Source organism: Callospermophilus lateralis, chromosome 2 (genome assembly GCF_048772815.1).
Source record: "Callospermophilus lateralis isolate mCalLat2 chromosome 2, mCalLat2.hap1, whole genome shotgun sequence".
NCBI classification, from domain to species: domain Eukaryota; kingdom Metazoa; phylum Chordata; class Mammalia; order Rodentia; family Sciuridae; genus Callospermophilus; species Callospermophilus lateralis.
Genome location: NC_135306.1, coordinates 130,891,775 through 130,909,169, shown reverse-complemented (window position 1 = coordinate 130,909,169; position 17,395 = coordinate 130,891,775). Strand labels below are relative to the sequence as shown.

The window sequence follows — 17,395 nt, the reverse complement described above, 5'->3', positions numbered from 1 at the left end:
AATGACGTAGGCTTCTCAAGTCCTCTTCGAGTTTCATTGGCTGAGGAATGTCGAGAGGGGATAAGGAAAGTAGCGGTAAGGCCCCGCCCCCGCACGGGAGCCAATCCTGAGCAGCCCGGGGGACAAACCCGGAAGCAAGATTCGCAGCGGCGACTTTCCTCTGTAAGGTGGGTAATTCCTCCAGGTCCCGGACCAGGTTTCCAGGTGGAGTAGCAGTTAAGAACTACTAGGTCCAAAGGGGTGGTCACCTTAGGCCCTGACCGAGCCCTGGAGGTCAGGCCATTTGGCGGGTCCTAGGTAAGATCGTGGTGGTTTCTTCGATTTTGTCTGTTTGGAAGGCCGCGGGCCTGCGAGGGACTAGCCGGTGGCCGAGTCAGGTCTGGCGGCCGTCTTTCCTCCGCCCCGCCCGCCTCACTACACCCTCTAGTTTTCAGACTTTATTCCCTGCTCCCCGTTGTCGCCCGTGATCCCCGGCTTCAGCACATCTGTACTGCGTTTTTCTGAGAACAAAATATAGTGCAGTAAAAGTAATGTGGAACTTTTTAATTTGAAGATCGGGCTTTCAGCTCCACAGAAAGGTCCTTGATCTGAATTTGACAGATTGTTTTAATCTGTCACTGAATTTGTCACCCTATTACATCCTAATCGGATATCATCCAGTAAGAATCTTGATCATTTTATTTTAAACCCTGAACGAAGAAGATGCATCTGGGTTTGACTTTTTAAATTAAATATACCAAGGAAGTTTTGTATGTGTTTTATTTTATCTGGAACTTAAAAAGTTCAGAATTTATATGAAGGGCTATGGAAAAAGAAAGACTTCTTGTGGGAAGCCAGTGAGATTTGTGCTAAAATAATATTATATCTGATATAAATACAAGCGATCCATACTTTATGTAGGTATTTGTTACCTGTTTAATGAGTTGTTATATGATCATCTTCGAGGTTCAGAAAATAGCTTGAGAATAAAGAAAAAAGTGGAAACTCCAAGGGAACTAATATAACACAAAGCAAGTCTGATGAGGTCTCTCAATAGACTCCAAAAAGTTGGATGGACCTTAGAAATTCTTTGTACAATCCTTACATTTTCAGTGAAATTACAGGCCTAGAGAAATTACTGGTCATAAGTGATAGATTTAAGCTTGAGTTTCATGATCCTGCCCCTAGTAAACAATATTTAATACCACAGTAGATTTGTATATTCTTAAATTTGTGGAATTTAGTAGAACAAAAGTAGTATCTTAGGTGTATGACTAATTCTGGATCTTCTCAGAATCTCTTCCAGGCAGAATCAAATGACAGGGCTTTAATTAAATTTAATACTATTGCTATTTCTCAATACTTGCTGTATACAAGTGGAACTTAAATGTTAAACAAAGTCCTTAGCCTTAAGTTCATGATCTTTAAGCATCAGAAACAAAGTTCATGATAAAATAAGACAAAATATAGCACCGAAAAGAACAAAGGAGAAAGATCTAATTGGGAGGATCAAGAAAGAATGAAAGGGAGAACATTCGGAGAATAGTCTTGAAAGATTTGTTAAGACTTCAAAAAGTGCAGTTTGGAGACTGATAAATTATATTTTTAAAATAACATTTTCATTTTCTTAATTTTGATTAAGGCTTATGTGCTGTGTAACTCTTTAAGCTGATATTAATTTGTAAATTAATATTGCAGCTAAACAGAATAAACATCTGCCGGAAGCTTTCTTCCATCTCCAGGAATGGGTGAATTATGACCCTCCTGTATACTCAAGGTATCTAGATAGGGTTCATATTATCTTTGCAGTCACCTGCACTGGACAGGAATCTTCTTGAGGTAAAGACATGATCTTGTTCATTATTGAATCCCAGTTCCTAAAAATTCATATTTTTTGAATGAAGGAGTAAATGACAACCAAAATTCAGTTCAGAAACAAGGAGCCAACTAAGAACTATAGTTTTCTGTCAGCAAATAGGACTACTTTTTGAAGCAATGAGTTTTCCTAGGCCTGAAATTATTAAAGTAGAAATAGGATAATTATTACAAATATAGTGATAAAATTATCTGGTACCAGTGAGAGATTTGGGAAAGATATCATTTGGGGCCTATTTTGTCTAAGAATTTTTTCAAATTGTCTCTTAGAAACTAGAAATTTTTGTTTGTGCTTTGTGTTATCTATGTATCTAGTTTATAAAAATTGTTATTATATCTGTATTTATTGTATTAGTTATACTTCAAAAAATTTAAGCATTCATCACCCTTCACTGAATACCATCATACTTAAACCAATAGGTTCAAAATAATAGACATAGCCATTCATTTACTAGAAGGAAAAGAAGAATGGCTAGATTGTTATAGATCATAGATAACTGAAATCTGTTAGCTCCAGTATTTAATATGATTAATGAGCATCATGAGAAAACGACCAATTTAGATAATGTTTATTTGTGCATGCTTGCAAAACTAGTTTCTGTGCTATTGATAAAGCTTCAGTTATTGTTTTGATAATAATTTTTGTGTTTGTGTTTTCAGATCTTGATGAAAACAATAAAGCAGACATAATTCATCCCTAGAAAGATTATATTCTAGCATTTGAAATGCTTTTTACTTAGAATAGTAGTTAAAATGGAAAAAACAAAAATAAATGATGAAGGAAAACCAGACCCAGAGAATTCTTTGGACTTTTCTGAACACTTTAATCAACTTGAATTGTTGGAAACACATGGACACCTTATTCCCACTGGTACCCAAAGTCTCTGGGTAGGCAATTCTGATGAAGATGAAGAGCAAGATGAAAAAAATGAAGAGTGGTATCAATTACAAGAAAAAAAAATGGAGAAAGATCCAAGCAAATTGCTGCTTTGGGCTGCTGAAAAAAATCGGGTAAAAAAAAGGGGAACCATAACATAGTAACAAAAACTTTGGGTTTAGAACCTAAAGACCTGCCCTACCCCTCTATTTGATCTTTGAGCAAATTCTATTTCTGAACCTCTAGTTTATTATATGTGAAAATGGCCACCATAATATCTGTCTCTGTCATACAGGATGGTGAGAATCAAATTAAGCAATGTACGCAAAAGCACATATTAAATTACAAACTGTCATGTTAGGTATTATTTGGGGGTTTAAGAATAATTAACTATAAGGATAGCAAGCAATTATATTTTTAAATCATTTGTAAGTTATTAGAAATGATTATCTTATGGGTAAACATTGTTTAAAATAGGTAAAATGGAAATTAACATTTATTAAATACCAACTATGCCAGTTAGCTTACTACATTGTTTTATTTAATCTTCACGTATCCATACAATAAGGGTTAATATTAATTTTCCCAAGATTATCCTAGTAGAATTAACACCGAAAAACTATTCTTTCTACTTGGCCACTTCCACTTCACTTTATTATGTTCTCCCATGTCTGTGTTGGTAAACTAATAAGAATTTAGCATTGTTTAATAGCTTTTTAGCTCTAGAACACCCAGCACCCCTCTAGAGGTTCATAAACTAAACTGAAAATCACTGCCTGGTGGCAGGTTTCTAAGGTCATATTCAGAAGGAATTGAGCCTTTAAGTCCTTGGATTTCCTTTCACCGTTTTATTCTCTTAAAGGAAATTTCATTTTTATAAGTTTTATACACTGTTTATTCGAATGATGTTATTATAAGAAAATTAATGTTATATTTTCTTTGCAGATGAAATATAGAATATTAAATATAATTATAGCCTGTATTATTCATTTAGGGCTAAAGCTTTTGTGCAGTAAGTCTTAATTAGACCAGGACTAAATGTGTGGTTTGATATTCAGAGAATCAGATTCTTAGAAGCAACTGAGTATAGTTAACACTAAATTGTTCATTAGTAAACCAGTTGCCCTCTTGCACTAAAAAAGAAATCTTAAATTATTTTCATCTTAAAATTCATCTCTTAATAGTTTTTTATTTAACTTAATTAAATCTAAAACTGCTGAACGATTTCATTTTCTTTATTTATTGTTTTGCTTCGAGTTGGGTTTTTTAAAGAGCTCTTTTTTTTTTTTCCTTTTCAGCTTACTACAGTGCAGAGACTACTTTCTGAGAAAGCCACTCATGTAAACACTAGAGATGAGGATGAGTATACTCCTCTTCATCGAGCAGCCTACAGTGGACATTTAGATATTGTCCGTGAATTAGTTGCGCAAGGGGCAGATGTGCATGCAGTAACTGTGGATGGCTGGACACCTCTGCATAGTGCTTGTAAGTGGAACAATACCAGAGTGGCTTCTTTCTTACTTCAGCATGATGCAGATGTCAATGCTCAAACAAAAGGCCTTCTGACTCCCTTGCATCTTGCTGCTGGAAACAGAGACAGCAAAGAGACCCTAGAACTCCTCCTAATGAACCGTTATATCAAACCAGATTTGAAGAACAACTTGGAAGAAACTGCATTTGATATTGCCAGGAGGACAAGTATCTATCACTACCTCTTTGAAATTGTGGAAGGCTGTACAAATTCTTCACCTCAGTCTTAATAGTTCTAGTAATTTTCTTAAGTTTGTGAGTACCAGTGCCTCCTTTGTGTGTGACGTAAAATATTCCCATTATACAAAGTTGACATCAAAAGTCTTACTACAAAAATTCAGTGCTACTCAGTATAATGTTCTTCCTAGTGAATCGCCTGATCTTGATGTCAAAATGTATTTGAGAGTTGTTTAGATATATCTTTAATGATTTCTGTGGAGTTGTGATTTTTATGAGGAATAATTTTAACTTACCTTTACTTAAAAACTTGACACGGGTAGAACAGAAACTAAAGATATTTTTGGTGCTGATCCAAGAGAAATGTATTTTTAAATACCCCACATCCTGGATCTTTGTTGAGTATTTAATATATTAACATGTATTTTTATAAAGTTAGGTGACTCCAAATTTAATTTAAAAGTCTTAAATATATTGGTACAGCTCAGCTGTCTACATTATAATCAATTGCTTTCACTGTAAACCAGAAAAAGTAACATACTAGTGACTTTAAAAAATACAATTTAAAAAAGCCTAGATTTTTGCTTTATATAACAGAAAATTTTGAAAAGTAGTTAGCTGGGCATTTAGTCCATGAATTTTACATACTGCCTCCCCTGCTACAGTTCACACAACCCTGTGCACAGTCCTACCTCACCCTCGTTAACCTACATAATCCTTATTATGGTGAATCAGTATGACCTTTTAGAGATGCACACAACTATCCCTTGGTCCAGGAGATCATAATATATCTGCTACCCAACTGGTTTTACTTTCCTAATCCTGCTGGGTCAGCCTCTGCTCATAAAATCTCTTTGAGTTCACCAAAAATATCAATTTTCCAAGGTCCTCAGTTTATTCAAACCATTACAAGGGCAAAGTGACAAGGGTAAGGAATTCTAAGAGTAAGGGGATTATGATTATATTGGGACTAGAACCACCAAGTGGCTCAGGTTTAAAAAAAAAAAAAAAAACACATAGTGTGGATAGTGATAAACAAATATTCAAGAAAAATAAAGTGCAAGTTTGACAAGAAAAGCGTGAGTTCTTTTTTAACATGTATATTTTGTTTGACTGATAGCTTATTTATTCAAACAGCATATGCAACTCTCTCCATGTATTCACCAGTTTCCCATTGAATACCTAGCTCCTTTGACTATTCCCAAAGGATCTTCTCTTAACCTCTCAACACTGGAACTAACGTTGTAGGGAAAGGAAACAACCAGCTATGCTTTTCTTCAGTATATTTTTTAAATGCCTACCAAATTTTGTCTCTTGAGCCAGCCCACATGACTCAACCACCCTAGACTATGCAATAATATTTATTAATCAGATATATGTGGCAGGATTTTGTTTAGAACAAAATTGAATCATCTCAGAAAGTTAAAGACAATAAATTAGCAGAGTCATTGTAACAGACTCTCAAGAGTTATAAAACTTCAATTATTTTGTGATCTCTGGCCTTGGTTTTAGAGTATCAATACCTAATACAAATATTTGTGCAGAAAACAAGAGATTGCTTTCTTTCCATTTTTTCTGGTCCAAGTAAGTGACACCAAATGATAAGTACAGCTGACAGACAGTGATGGTAGAATAGGACCCCATCTATACCAGTAGACTGCTGAACGAGGCTGCCTGATTATCTGAAATTCACAGAACCTGCAGCTCCATTCTTAATTGGGGGTGAGTTACATCCATGATTTTATGTCAGTTTTCCCTTTATGGAGCCAAAGAAGACTATCTAATAAGGAACTGAGTTGTGACCACTCTTAAGGTTTTTTTAGTCCTCAACATTCACCAATGCTAAAAAGCAAACTTTGAACAAATAAAGCCTCTCTCCCAGAGGGAAGAATTTTTATTGTTTGCATCCTTTATACTTCACATTTACTACTATCCACAGAAAATATTTACTAATTGTGCTTTTGACTACCACATAGCTGTACTTTGACAGTTTAAGCAGGCCAAAAGTTGAGTGGCAAACAAAATTTTCTCTAATTCTGAAGTTTATCCAAAGACTTTTTTTAAAATCTGTTTTCTGTAACTGAGGTCTTAAATTTGATTAACTTGTCTGCTTGAGGAAGAGACAACTTGTTATTGTTCAAGGTATACATAGGCCCATGGTGAAACTATTTGGCTTTGCCTATATGAATCTCAAGTACATTACAGAGAGCCTTGTGGCCCACAGCCTACCACAATGATGGGATTTACAATCTTTCTATAGGAATGTGAGGACATTCATTTGCTGGGAGCCATCAGCCAAGTAGGTATGACAATTTCCTTGCCAGCGTACTCCCATGCTGTCTAGTGGAAGGATTCCTGAAAGGTGACCTTGCTCGAGGACCAGGGCGGATCTGTGTTTAGGGTGTTCCCGGTTTAGGATAATCCGAGTTTAGGGTGTTCCCGGTTTAGAATAGGGCATATCCTGCTGCCTGAGTTCCTCTTGAGTTCTCACGGGATTCAGAATATATTTGGGAGACAGAAGCCCAGTGGAAGTGTGGATTTGGGCAGAGAACGTGGATTCCCCCAGAACATGTTTGTAGACGGCCGGTGTGAGTTCGGGAATAAAGAATTGCTGTTTGAATCACAAGCTGTGTGGAGGCTCGTGATTTGTGCCCAGCCAGAGACTGCGGCATTCATTTATTCCTGTTTTTTGGCATCTTTGTAGCATCCACTACTCACTAGAAGCTCATGATCAAGAGAAACCTAGAAGCTTGAGTCTCATAAGAAAATGAAATCTCTGGATCAGCTCTCTATTTTTTTTTTAATTCTTTAGTTATACATGGCAGTAGAATGTATTTTGGCATATCATACATATATGGAGTATAACTTCCCATTCTTGTGGTTGTACGTGATGTGGGGTTACACTGGTCATATATTCATATATGAACATAGGAAAGTTATGTCCAATTCATTCTACTGTCTTGCCTGTTCTCATCCCACCCCCCTCTTCATTCCAATGAACTTCTGTCCCCTGTCCCATTATTGTGTGTTAGCAGAACAGAACATTCATAACAGAACATTCGGCCTTTGTTTGGGGGGGGGATTGGTTTTTTAGCATAATATTATCCAGTTCCATCCATCTACCAGCAAATGCCATAATTTCATTCTTCCTTATGGCTGAGTAATGTTCCATTGTATATAACACATTTTTTAATCCATTCATCTATTGAAGGGTACCTAAGTTGGTTCCATAGCTTCAGCTTTCTATTTCTGATCAACATATATGCTATCTTCATCCTGTCCAAAATGACTAGGAATTTATGAAATCTCCCATGAAATATGATTACTAAATCATAAATTATGCCAATATTAATATTAGCTTATCATAGGATCCTTCAGGTGTTCTGCAGGATAACTAAATTACCATTAAACCAGTGTAATAAAAAGTACTTCCTCTAAATGGAACTTAAGATCTATGTTTGGTAAGTTCAGAAAGAGAGAGAAGAGTTGAATATAGCCTATTGGTGTTTTTTAATTCCTGGAAATTTCCCTTGGAAACCCCCAAATTTTACTTCTGGAGAACTAAGGAGAAATTAAATAGTACTATCACAAGGAAACATAACATGAGCTGTATGTAATTTTAAGTTTTTCCTGGTAGCCACATCAAACCAAAGTGGATGAAATTGATTTTTAAAATATGTTTTAACCCAGTGCATCCAAAATATTAATTTCAACATCAGATACATATTTAACAATTACTGAGCTATGCTACTTTTTTTGTAGTTAAGTCTTCAAAGTACAGTGCATTTTATAGTATATCAGAATTCAGAGTAGCCACATTTGATAGCAGCTACTATACTGAACAGCACAGGTAGATGCATGACACATGCCCTGGAGATATAGCAGGTTGGTTAAGAGAAGCATTAAACTGAGATAGTCACACTTATGTGCAACTTTGGGCAAATAATTTCAGTTTTTTTATGTGTAAAATGGGGATAATATCTGTTTTGTTGCATTGTTGTAGGGGACAAATGAGATAAAATGTGATATAATACCTATTAGGTGAAAGGTACTCAAAAAGTGGTATTGAGTTCTTTCTTTGCATAGTATTCCAAGCAGATATGCCCTTAAAACTTTTAAGTATTTGGATTCTTGAAGACCAATTAAATAACTCTCTCTTTATATTCCTATAGTTGTCCCTAACAGTTTTCCAGTAAAATTTGCAGCACAGAGCTTCTTTCAAGAATCTAAGAAACTCCTCTCCTAGAAAAAAATGCCCACCCCATTTTAAGTGGTCTTGACCAAGTATCAAAGTTCTCCAAAAGAAAAAAAATTAAAGGAATAAACAAAATAAAGGGAAAGAATTTTGGTAAATAATTGCAAGGACAGGAGGGAAAGGAAATTCCAAGAGAGTGTATTTCCAGAATGAATACAAACCTTGAATAGCTTATTGCTCATTCTATATGCATCTTCCCAGTGCCTATTAAATGAGATGCTATTTAAATTCATACCCATCTTCCCCTCTTTCCAAGGTGGATTCTTATTAATACTAAGCAAATGGAATAAAAACACAAAAAAAATAATCAGTTTCTTTTAACTGATTTTACTTTCATTTTGTCCATTCAAAACTCAGGTGAATCTAATAATCCTCACTCTGGATTTAATGACATGGCATATCCTCCAATGGATCTCACTGTAGCAAGATTTGTGAGCCAGAAAATTAGCTTAATCAAAGAAATAGTGTATACAATTGAAAAGCAAGCTGATATTTGTTTTATTTTTCCATTTATATTACAATATGTTCAGCATTTTATCTCTACTAGATGTATAGTAATTGAAAATTAGGAAACCATTAGAGAATTTGAGTTCAGAAAGGGCATTGTCTCCTGAGCAGTCATTGGTGTTCCATTTTCATATACATCTACCTTAATCAGGCAATTTTTAGTCATCGAATAAAAAATGAGGAAGTGAGCCTGCCATCACACAAGAACGAGAAAAAATCATGTGCCTATCAAGTTTTTCCAAACCTCAGTTTAATATCTCAAGAAGAAAATATATACTGATTGCAGAGGGCAATCAGTAGAGACATGGGCTCTGCTATGAGGTCATAAGAAGACCTAAGATGAATCAAGTACTTCAGAGCATGTACCAGAAAAAAAGGAGTAGGATTTAGATTTGCTTTCATGTGCTTTTGCATATTTCTTATTGAAATTGGAAGATACGTAAACCTTATGAGAAGAATCAAAAGCAAGAAAAATGTATAATTATCCATTCATCCTTCCTTTTGATTTTAGTCTGCACCCTTAGATGAGTCCATCTAGAAAAGTAACAGTGTGCAAGGTTTCTCAACCTCCACATTGTTGACATTTGGAGCCACATAATGTCATTGTGGGGGGCATCCAGTGTACTGTAGGATGTTTAGAAGTACTCCTGGACTGCACCCACTAGATGCCAACAGCACCTGCCAGGCCCTCACTCCCAGTTACGGCAACCAAAAATGTCTCCAAACATTGCCCAATGTCCCCTTCTTCATAGCATAAAAAATCTATAAGGCAGAAGATTTCGTAATTTGAAAAGCTACATGTTGTTTTTATTAACATGCAAATAAATTTAATTAAAGCATATGTTTTCCTTACATTTTGTTAGGCATTTCAAATATTCATCAATCTATCTTTAAAAATCATGTAATCATTTATTCTACTTTAGTTCTGTTTCATTTTGTTTTTGTTTGCTTGACTGTACCAGGAATTGAACCCAGGGATGCTTAGTCATAGCCCTTTTTTATTTTGAGACAGGGTCTCACTAAGTTGTTTAGGACCTTACTAAATTGCTGAGGCTGTCCTTTGAACTTGTGATCCTCCTGCCTCAGCCTTTTGAGTTGCTGGGATCACAGGCATGCACCGTCATGCCTGACTAGGTTTTTAGTATTTTATTAATAGAATCATTAAACACATTCAAAAATTGGGCTAAAACATACAATTAGAAAAAGAGAGCTCACTAATACTGAATGTTGTTTAGAAGAAAAGCTTAAACCCTATACTCAGTTTTGGCCTCTAGGAAATTTACCCCTTAACTCAGATGAGTTTACGATTTAAAAAAAAAAAAAATCTAATTTCTGTGTCTCAATTGAGATAATAGCAACATTCTGATTTTTAATAGGTTGCACCATTACAGATGTGAATTTTTATTGTATTGCTGAATGAAGTTGACACAAGACTTTGCTTCTAGAAAAATAAGAATAAGAGACATCTACCACTTCTGTCATGGAAGAAGGCCATAGGGAGAAAGCTAGGAGGTTCAAATGTAAATAAGGGGAGAAACAGAGAAAATTTCTTTTTTAGAAATTAATCTCTTAATGTTATTAAAGACTATAGTCTTTGAGTTTGTTACTTAAATGTAAAAATTATGTGGTATAATTTGTCAATCACTTTTGTTTTATAAGGGAATTCTAAGATGAAATATATAAAAATCATAATTACAAAAAATCTATATCTATGTATCAACTTCCAGCAAACATCTTTTAGCATGAATGAAATAGACTCGTCTTCTTTATGAAAATTCTTACGTATGTAAGACATGGTACACCAACCCACTGTGATAGTCTATAGGAGCTAAAAGCTGAATGCCGACTATGAGCCAACTGTGCTGTAAGTGCTTCACAAACACCATCTCATGTAAGCCTCACAATAGCCATATGCAGTAGATATCATTGTAAAAATGAGGAAGTTCGGCTGGCAGAAATTAAGTGAATGGCTCATTGTCATGCAGTTAGTGCATGATGAAGGTAAGTGCTCTTCACCACACACTAGTATTTAATATTCACTGTATTTGTAAAGTTGATTGGAGATTAAATTATTCTGCCTGTTTAGTGTATTATCTTCAAAGTGAGTTCCCACAAAGCTCAAGTTCCCACAGCAGCTCTTCACCTACAGTGTTCTTAAATATTAATAACTGTGTATAACTAGTCTGTCAATAATAACAACCAAAAAAATTTAATTTTCTTTAATATTATTTTATGTGATATATTTATGGTGGGAAAGTTGAATTTGCTTTTAAAAGGTTAGTCGATATTTTAAACTTTGATTATTTACATCTATATATTTAAATATGTATGGCATATATCCACATATAAGATATATATTACATACATATATACATTTATTAATTTGATTTTGCCTTCCACATAAAATTCTGTGCTCTTTTTTTACATGTAAATGTCTTTATTTTATTGTGGAAAGAACATCTAACTTAAAATCTACCCTTTTAAAATTTTAATTATACAATATAATATAGTTATCCTTAGATGTAATACTGTACAGCAGATCTCTAGAACTTACTCATCTTGTATAACATAACCTTTATACCCAATGAGCGTCTACTCCCATTTCCCCCTTTTCCCAGCCCTTGACAACACATTCTACTCTGCTTCTCTGATTTTACCTGTTTTAACTACTTCATGTAAGTGGAGGAAGGGGATTCACCTCCGTGGCAGGGTGCTTGTCTCAAATATGCAAGGGCCTGGGTTATATCCTTGGTACATTGAGTGGGAAGCATGAAGAAAAACAAAATCCATACAGGTGAAATAATGCAGTATGTAGAAAATTGCATTTTATGGCATAAAAACATAAATAAGCAAAAATATCATCAGTTGACAATTATTAGAGCAAAAGCAGTTTTCAAAAAGAAAAACCAAGTTAGGAGGCTTATACATCCTGATTTCAAGATTAGCTATGAAACATCAATATCAAGGCATCAGTATTAGAAGACAGACTGCATATAGGTCAATAGAGAAGAATAGAGTCTAGAAATAAATTTGGATATAAATGGCCAATTGTTTTTTCTACACAAGTACCAAGAATTGAATGGGAAATTCTCTCAAACAAATAGTACTGGAACAAATAAGTGTCAATTTGCGGGGTTGGGGGAAGGAACTTATTTATGGATAGAAAAAAAAACACAGGTTGGTAACAGGGACACAGATTAGATTTCAAAATGACAGAACAAATCATGTGGGGTTGGTTAAATTTTCTGTATCTGGATTGTGGTGGTGGTTATGCAAGTGTATGTAACTTAAAAGTCATTGAATTCAATAGTCCTTTAATAAAATGAAGTTTTTGTATATAAGTTATATTTCAATAAAGTTGATTTTAAAGTAGGTATTCAAAGATGACTAATTTTATTCCTCTGTCATTTTTCATAGTAAGCAGGGAAATATGATGGCCTCTTCCCCAAATTCTAGGGCTGTATCTCCACAAAGGTCTGTGAGTTATAAATACATGTGTGCACGCACACACAAACACATTTAATCAATTGACTGCAACTTTTAAATCCCATGAAACAAGTTCTTTGTAACCAGGAGCATTTTCTCCAGTAAATGATAGAATAGGAAATAAAACGTGAGCTCAAAAACTTAGTCCATTTGGCAGTTTTCAAAAGTTTAAAAAGGTGGCTAGCTACTACACAAGAAGGATTTGGTTGGCTTTTAAAATAATTTAGATCAGACTGATAGAATCTTAAATAGGCCACCAAAGTGTTTATAGCATTTACTTCTCTGAAGAAAAAATCAATAGCATTAAACATCCAACTGCTTATTCAATTATTCCAAAACTAAGCAGAAGAAATTTGATTTCTTGAGACCTGTTTCATATACAGAATTGAACAGAATAAAAAACTCAAGCCACCTAGATTTTACTAAAATGCCATTAAATAATATTAAGTTTATGTATTAACTTTGGTGACTTTTATTAACTTTTTATTTCTTTGATAAAGACAATATTTTTACATTATTTTATAAAGAAACTTTAGTCTTAGATTTTGCCTCCATCTAGTGGACATGTTGGTCTTTTTCATGTAATTGAAATGAAAAAAGAATAAATCAACTGCTCAATTTTTATTGCTCATTTTAGTTTTGTGAAATTGAAAAGTAGGGGGACCACAGTTCATAACTAAAGCAGTACGTTTAACACTTTTTCAATAATTTATTTCAAAGAGATTTTGAAGTGGTATATAATTGAAGACACATATAATCATTGGAAATAAAAAAAAAATCAAAAGAAGAAAATGAGCAGCCACCTAAATTAATATAGTTACTCTAATTTACAACTACATTATCTCCAAATATTTTATATTGAGGAAAACAATAGTTGTATGATTATTATTTGATCAAATAAACCATATTGTTTTATGAGTAAAAAAATTCAAATTAATTTTTATAATTAGAATGTGCTCAATTATTTTAATTTTGTATATGTATACCATACATACAATAAAATTCAAAAATCTCGAAGAATTATACAAAGTTAACATACCCATGTGACTAACAGCTGAAGGTATGGGAAATAACTGGTATTCCAAAAGCCTATTTTGTCCCGCCCCTCAGTGTTCCTTCAAAGTTGACCACTGCTCTAGCTTTTACTACCATTATTTGAGTTCGACCTACATAAATGAAATGATTTACTATGTGTATTTGTGTGTTTGGTGTTTTTGTTTGTTTTTAATCAATGTTATGCCTATGAGAGTCATCCATAATTCCACATACAGGGTTTGTCTTTTTCATTGCTTTACTCTGTTATATCGGCATATAATAATTTATAGATACGTTTTATTTTTTTATTCTCTTATGTGCCTTTAGAATGTTTACAGTTTGGGGCTCTATTGTATTATAAAATTATGATAATCAAGCATATTTTAGTGTGCCACATGAAACCAGTGATCGCACTTTGAACTCACCTGTCCAGTACCTGCCCTCACTCCGCACTTTGCGTTGGTGACATATTCCTTGGACTTTGGATCCAGATTTTTCCGAGGTGACATTCCGTCTGTGCCACCTTCTAGCTGTGTGAGCTCAGGCAATTTTTTTAAGTCTTTCGGAATCTCAGTTTCCCTATTAGGGAACTGTAAAACCTCTTTTGAGAAGCTGAAATGAGAAAGGAGAGATCAATGGAAGGTCCTCTGCTTTGGTCAAAAAAGAATTTAAACTCTAACTGCACGTCTTCTTTGGTTTGCAGGGCAATACACAAGGGGACTCCCAGGGCTGGCAAAAAACATCCAGGGCAGGGAGGATCCGCAGTCACTATGGCAACCGGAGACGCCTAGCGTTTACCGCAGCTGACTGCAGAGCTGAGAAAGCCGAGCGACAGCCCACAGACCGCGAAACCCCTAGCGGAATGAGGCAGCAGGAGGTCGCGGTAGTGACCGCGGCGGCACCGCCCGAGGAGGGCTGCGATGCGGAGCAGCCTCGGCAGCTGGCAGGGCTGGTGTGCAGGGCGCCCGGCGTCTCCCAGGAGCCCCACAAACAGTGTGAGTTCAGCTGCAGCCGCGGACTCTGTCGCAAGGGGTGGATGGGTGTGGAGAAAGAGTGAAAGCTGCAGGACGTTTGAGTGGCACTGGCTGAAGAGAAGGTCAGAGCGGGAAGGGGTGGGGAGCTGCTGTTTTGGCAAAGGCAAAGGTGATGTCACTGTGATAGAAAGCATCCTGGACATTTCCCCAAGCCCTCCTTTACAAAAGACACCAAAGCCCAGCGTGGACATCACCTACAACTTAAAGGATTGACAGTGGAATTATTCTGTAAGAGAATTATAAATGTATATATAAAATTATACACACAGAGAGAGGCCTTTGCATGTATATAACATGTAGACATTTATATAAGCATGTATGTGTGTATGTGTATATGCACATCATTTTGACAATTCCTTCATTATACAGATTAAGAAATTGTGGTATAGAGGAGAGGAAGTGACTTGCCACCATTAATCCTTCAGTGCTGGAGAAATACATAAAATGCTTTAATTCTCATCTCTTGAACTCCAAATCCATATATTATTCCCTGATCCTTTTGGAATCTCAGTTAAGGACTTTTTTTTTGGGGGGGGGGCAGTTACTGAGGATTGAATCCAGGGGTGCTTAACCACTGAACCACATCACTATACCTTTTTTATTTTTTCTGAGACATGGTCTCACTAAGTTGCTTAGGGTCTCACTAAATTGCTGAGGCTGCCTTCTTCAAACTTGCAGTCCTCCTGCCTCAGCCACCTGAGCTTCTGGGATTACAGGCCTATGCCACGGTGCAACATTTTAACACACTGCTGTCCCGCGGCCCCCACCCCACAACATACAAGCAATGTTCAAATATGTAAAGACAGTTCCAGTCCACAGTTACATCCAACATGGTTATAACTGGAGTCCTAGCCAGGTTTCAGTGCTCACCCACATTGTTTCATGAACTTACAGATACTTGACAGCCTGTTGCACCCCACAGGTCTTCAGGTGCTAAGGAATGATGATGAAAATAATAGGACCAAGAGGAACACAAGCAGTTTCTAGCCTCCTTGATTGCCTCTCTGGGGAGTAGCCTAAGACTTTCCAGCCTCCCTCCAAACTGGCTGATCCCAGAAGGGAGCACTGGGCTCTAGCTACTAGCACTTGTGCTTCAGTGGACCCATACCCTTTTCTCAAGAGAACTTGTCAAGGAGTAAGTCACTGAACCACTGCCTCCTGGGGAAAAGGGTCTGTCCCTCAGCATCAGCCCAAGGGTGTCTAGGATACCTCATTCCTCTTTTTATTATTATCAACAGCAAACAGAAGCCTTACTTAAAGTAATTAAAATCAGTGTATTTAGGTATCAGAGATCCCTTACCTCTGGTTTAAATTAAATCTGGCAACTTTTCCATTAAAATGCTTTAAAAGGCTTAAAATGCTTAAAAGCATCAAAAGGATTTTTTAGTCTAGGGCTTTAGGAATAAATGGTAGATTTATTATTCATCGATTCAAAATATACTGAGTCTTTACTAAATGCCAGGCTTTGGGCAAGTTGCAGGAAATAGGGAAATGAATGCATATAGGTACCAACTTTCATGAGTTCACAAAGTCAGGGTAGAGGCACGCAAAGGGTTTTGCCTCAGTTTCCCTGAGAACCTCCTTTCAAGGACTCAGACTAAGTAGAGAGGGGCTGTTCAAACCACACAAAGTATCCATTCAATTTTCAAATGTTTTTAATTACTGGAAAAGTCTTTAGTCTCTCTATAGCCTCTAGTTTCTAATCACAGATGTGCTCTCAAATATACACGAAGTGTGGTCCTTTCCCACAAACATCCTTCAATTATATAAAGGTGACCTTTGGAGCACCCATAAAATGCATCAAAGAACTAATTAGCTTTATAATCATTTGTAGTGCTTTTGCCATTCTGGCTGGTCTCTTCCAACTTTATCCCATTAATTAAATCACTGAACCCAGTATTGTAGGTATTATCTGATTATACAATGTGGTGGAACTATAACTCCTTTGATCAGAGAACTATACTTCTATTAAATGGATCCAAAATAACTTGTAAAACAAATGCAGTTTATGACAATCCTTAGTTTGTCTTTCTGCCTTTCCCAGGTTCTAGTCTCCTAGATTAGGTTTGATTAATATATATTCATATATCTATTCATGTATATATATTCATATATACATGTATATATATATTCATATATCTAAATGTATAGATATTCATATATTATACACACACACACACACACACACACACACACACACACACCATGTCTTTCCATTCACAACACAGGCCAGGCACAGGGCCTGAGCTGAGGTGTACATGGGGTAGACTTACTCTGCCTCCTTTTACTATATAGTCATTGTAAGAATGACTTGTGGTAAGCATCAGAAGGCCTGGGCCATATATTTATCCCCTTAAATACCATCCTGTGGATTTTTGCATTTTCTTCCAGCTTTAGAAGCAGCCTTTGAGAATCCTAATTGTCATCAACCACTTACCCATTCACCCAAGTTTATGCCATTCTAGTTCCTTTATTCAAATCAACAAATTAAATGGTGATCTCATCAGAATTGTTCAGTTCCAAGAAGACTTTGATCTGTTAATAAGCATCCTATGTGTGGGCATTCTGCCTCCCCCTCTGGAAAATCCACTTTATCAAACGCCTTGTTGAAATGCAGATATATTGTAACTACCTCCCCAG

At 35.8% G+C, this 17,395-nt stretch overlaps 1 protein-coding gene and 1 non-coding gene across 6 annotated transcripts; one reads left to right on the top strand and one right to left on the bottom strand.

Moving 5' to 3' along the window:
• Positions 1-119: 119 nt before the first annotated feature.
• Positions 120-5,495, top strand: Ankrd49 (ankyrin repeat domain 49). 5 transcript variants are annotated; one of them, XM_076843862.2, is made up of 3 exons: positions 120-167; positions 2,515-2,865; positions 4,030-5,495. In XM_076843862.2, the coding sequence occupies exons 2-3, from the start codon at positions 2,608-2,610 to the stop codon at positions 4,489-4,491; spliced, it is 720 nt and encodes a 239-aa protein (XP_076699977.1). In that variant the 5' UTR covers positions 120-167; positions 2,515-2,607; the 3' UTR covers positions 4,492-5,495. The 5 variants fall into 5 exon arrangements, with proteins under 5 accessions (XP_076699977.1, XP_076964797.1, XP_076699978.1 ...); XM_077108682.1 differs by having other exon boundaries at positions 148-167; positions 1,678-2,865; XM_076843863.2 differs by lacking the exon at positions 120-167 and adding an exon at positions 176-297.
• An 11,463-nt stretch (positions 5,496-16,958) lies between these two features.
• LOC143393275 (small nucleolar RNA SNORA51) lies at positions 16,959-17,088 on the bottom strand. Its single transcript, XR_013090572.2, has one exon. It is a non-coding gene; the product is annotated as a small nucleolar RNA SNORA51 (small nucleolar RNA).
• Between the last annotated feature and the right edge of the window lie 307 nt (positions 17,089-17,395).

Excerpts from the sequence above, each read along its gene's own strand:
- Ankrd49 (XM_076843862.2), top strand. The coding sequence starts at position 2,608 with ATGGAAAAAACAAAAATAAATGATGAAGGAAAACCAGACCCAGAGAAT. Across the intron at positions 2,866-4,029 it reads GGGCTGCTGAAAAAAATCGG|CTTACTACAGTGCAGAGACT; the intron begins GTAAAAAAAAGG and ends TTTCCTTTTCAG.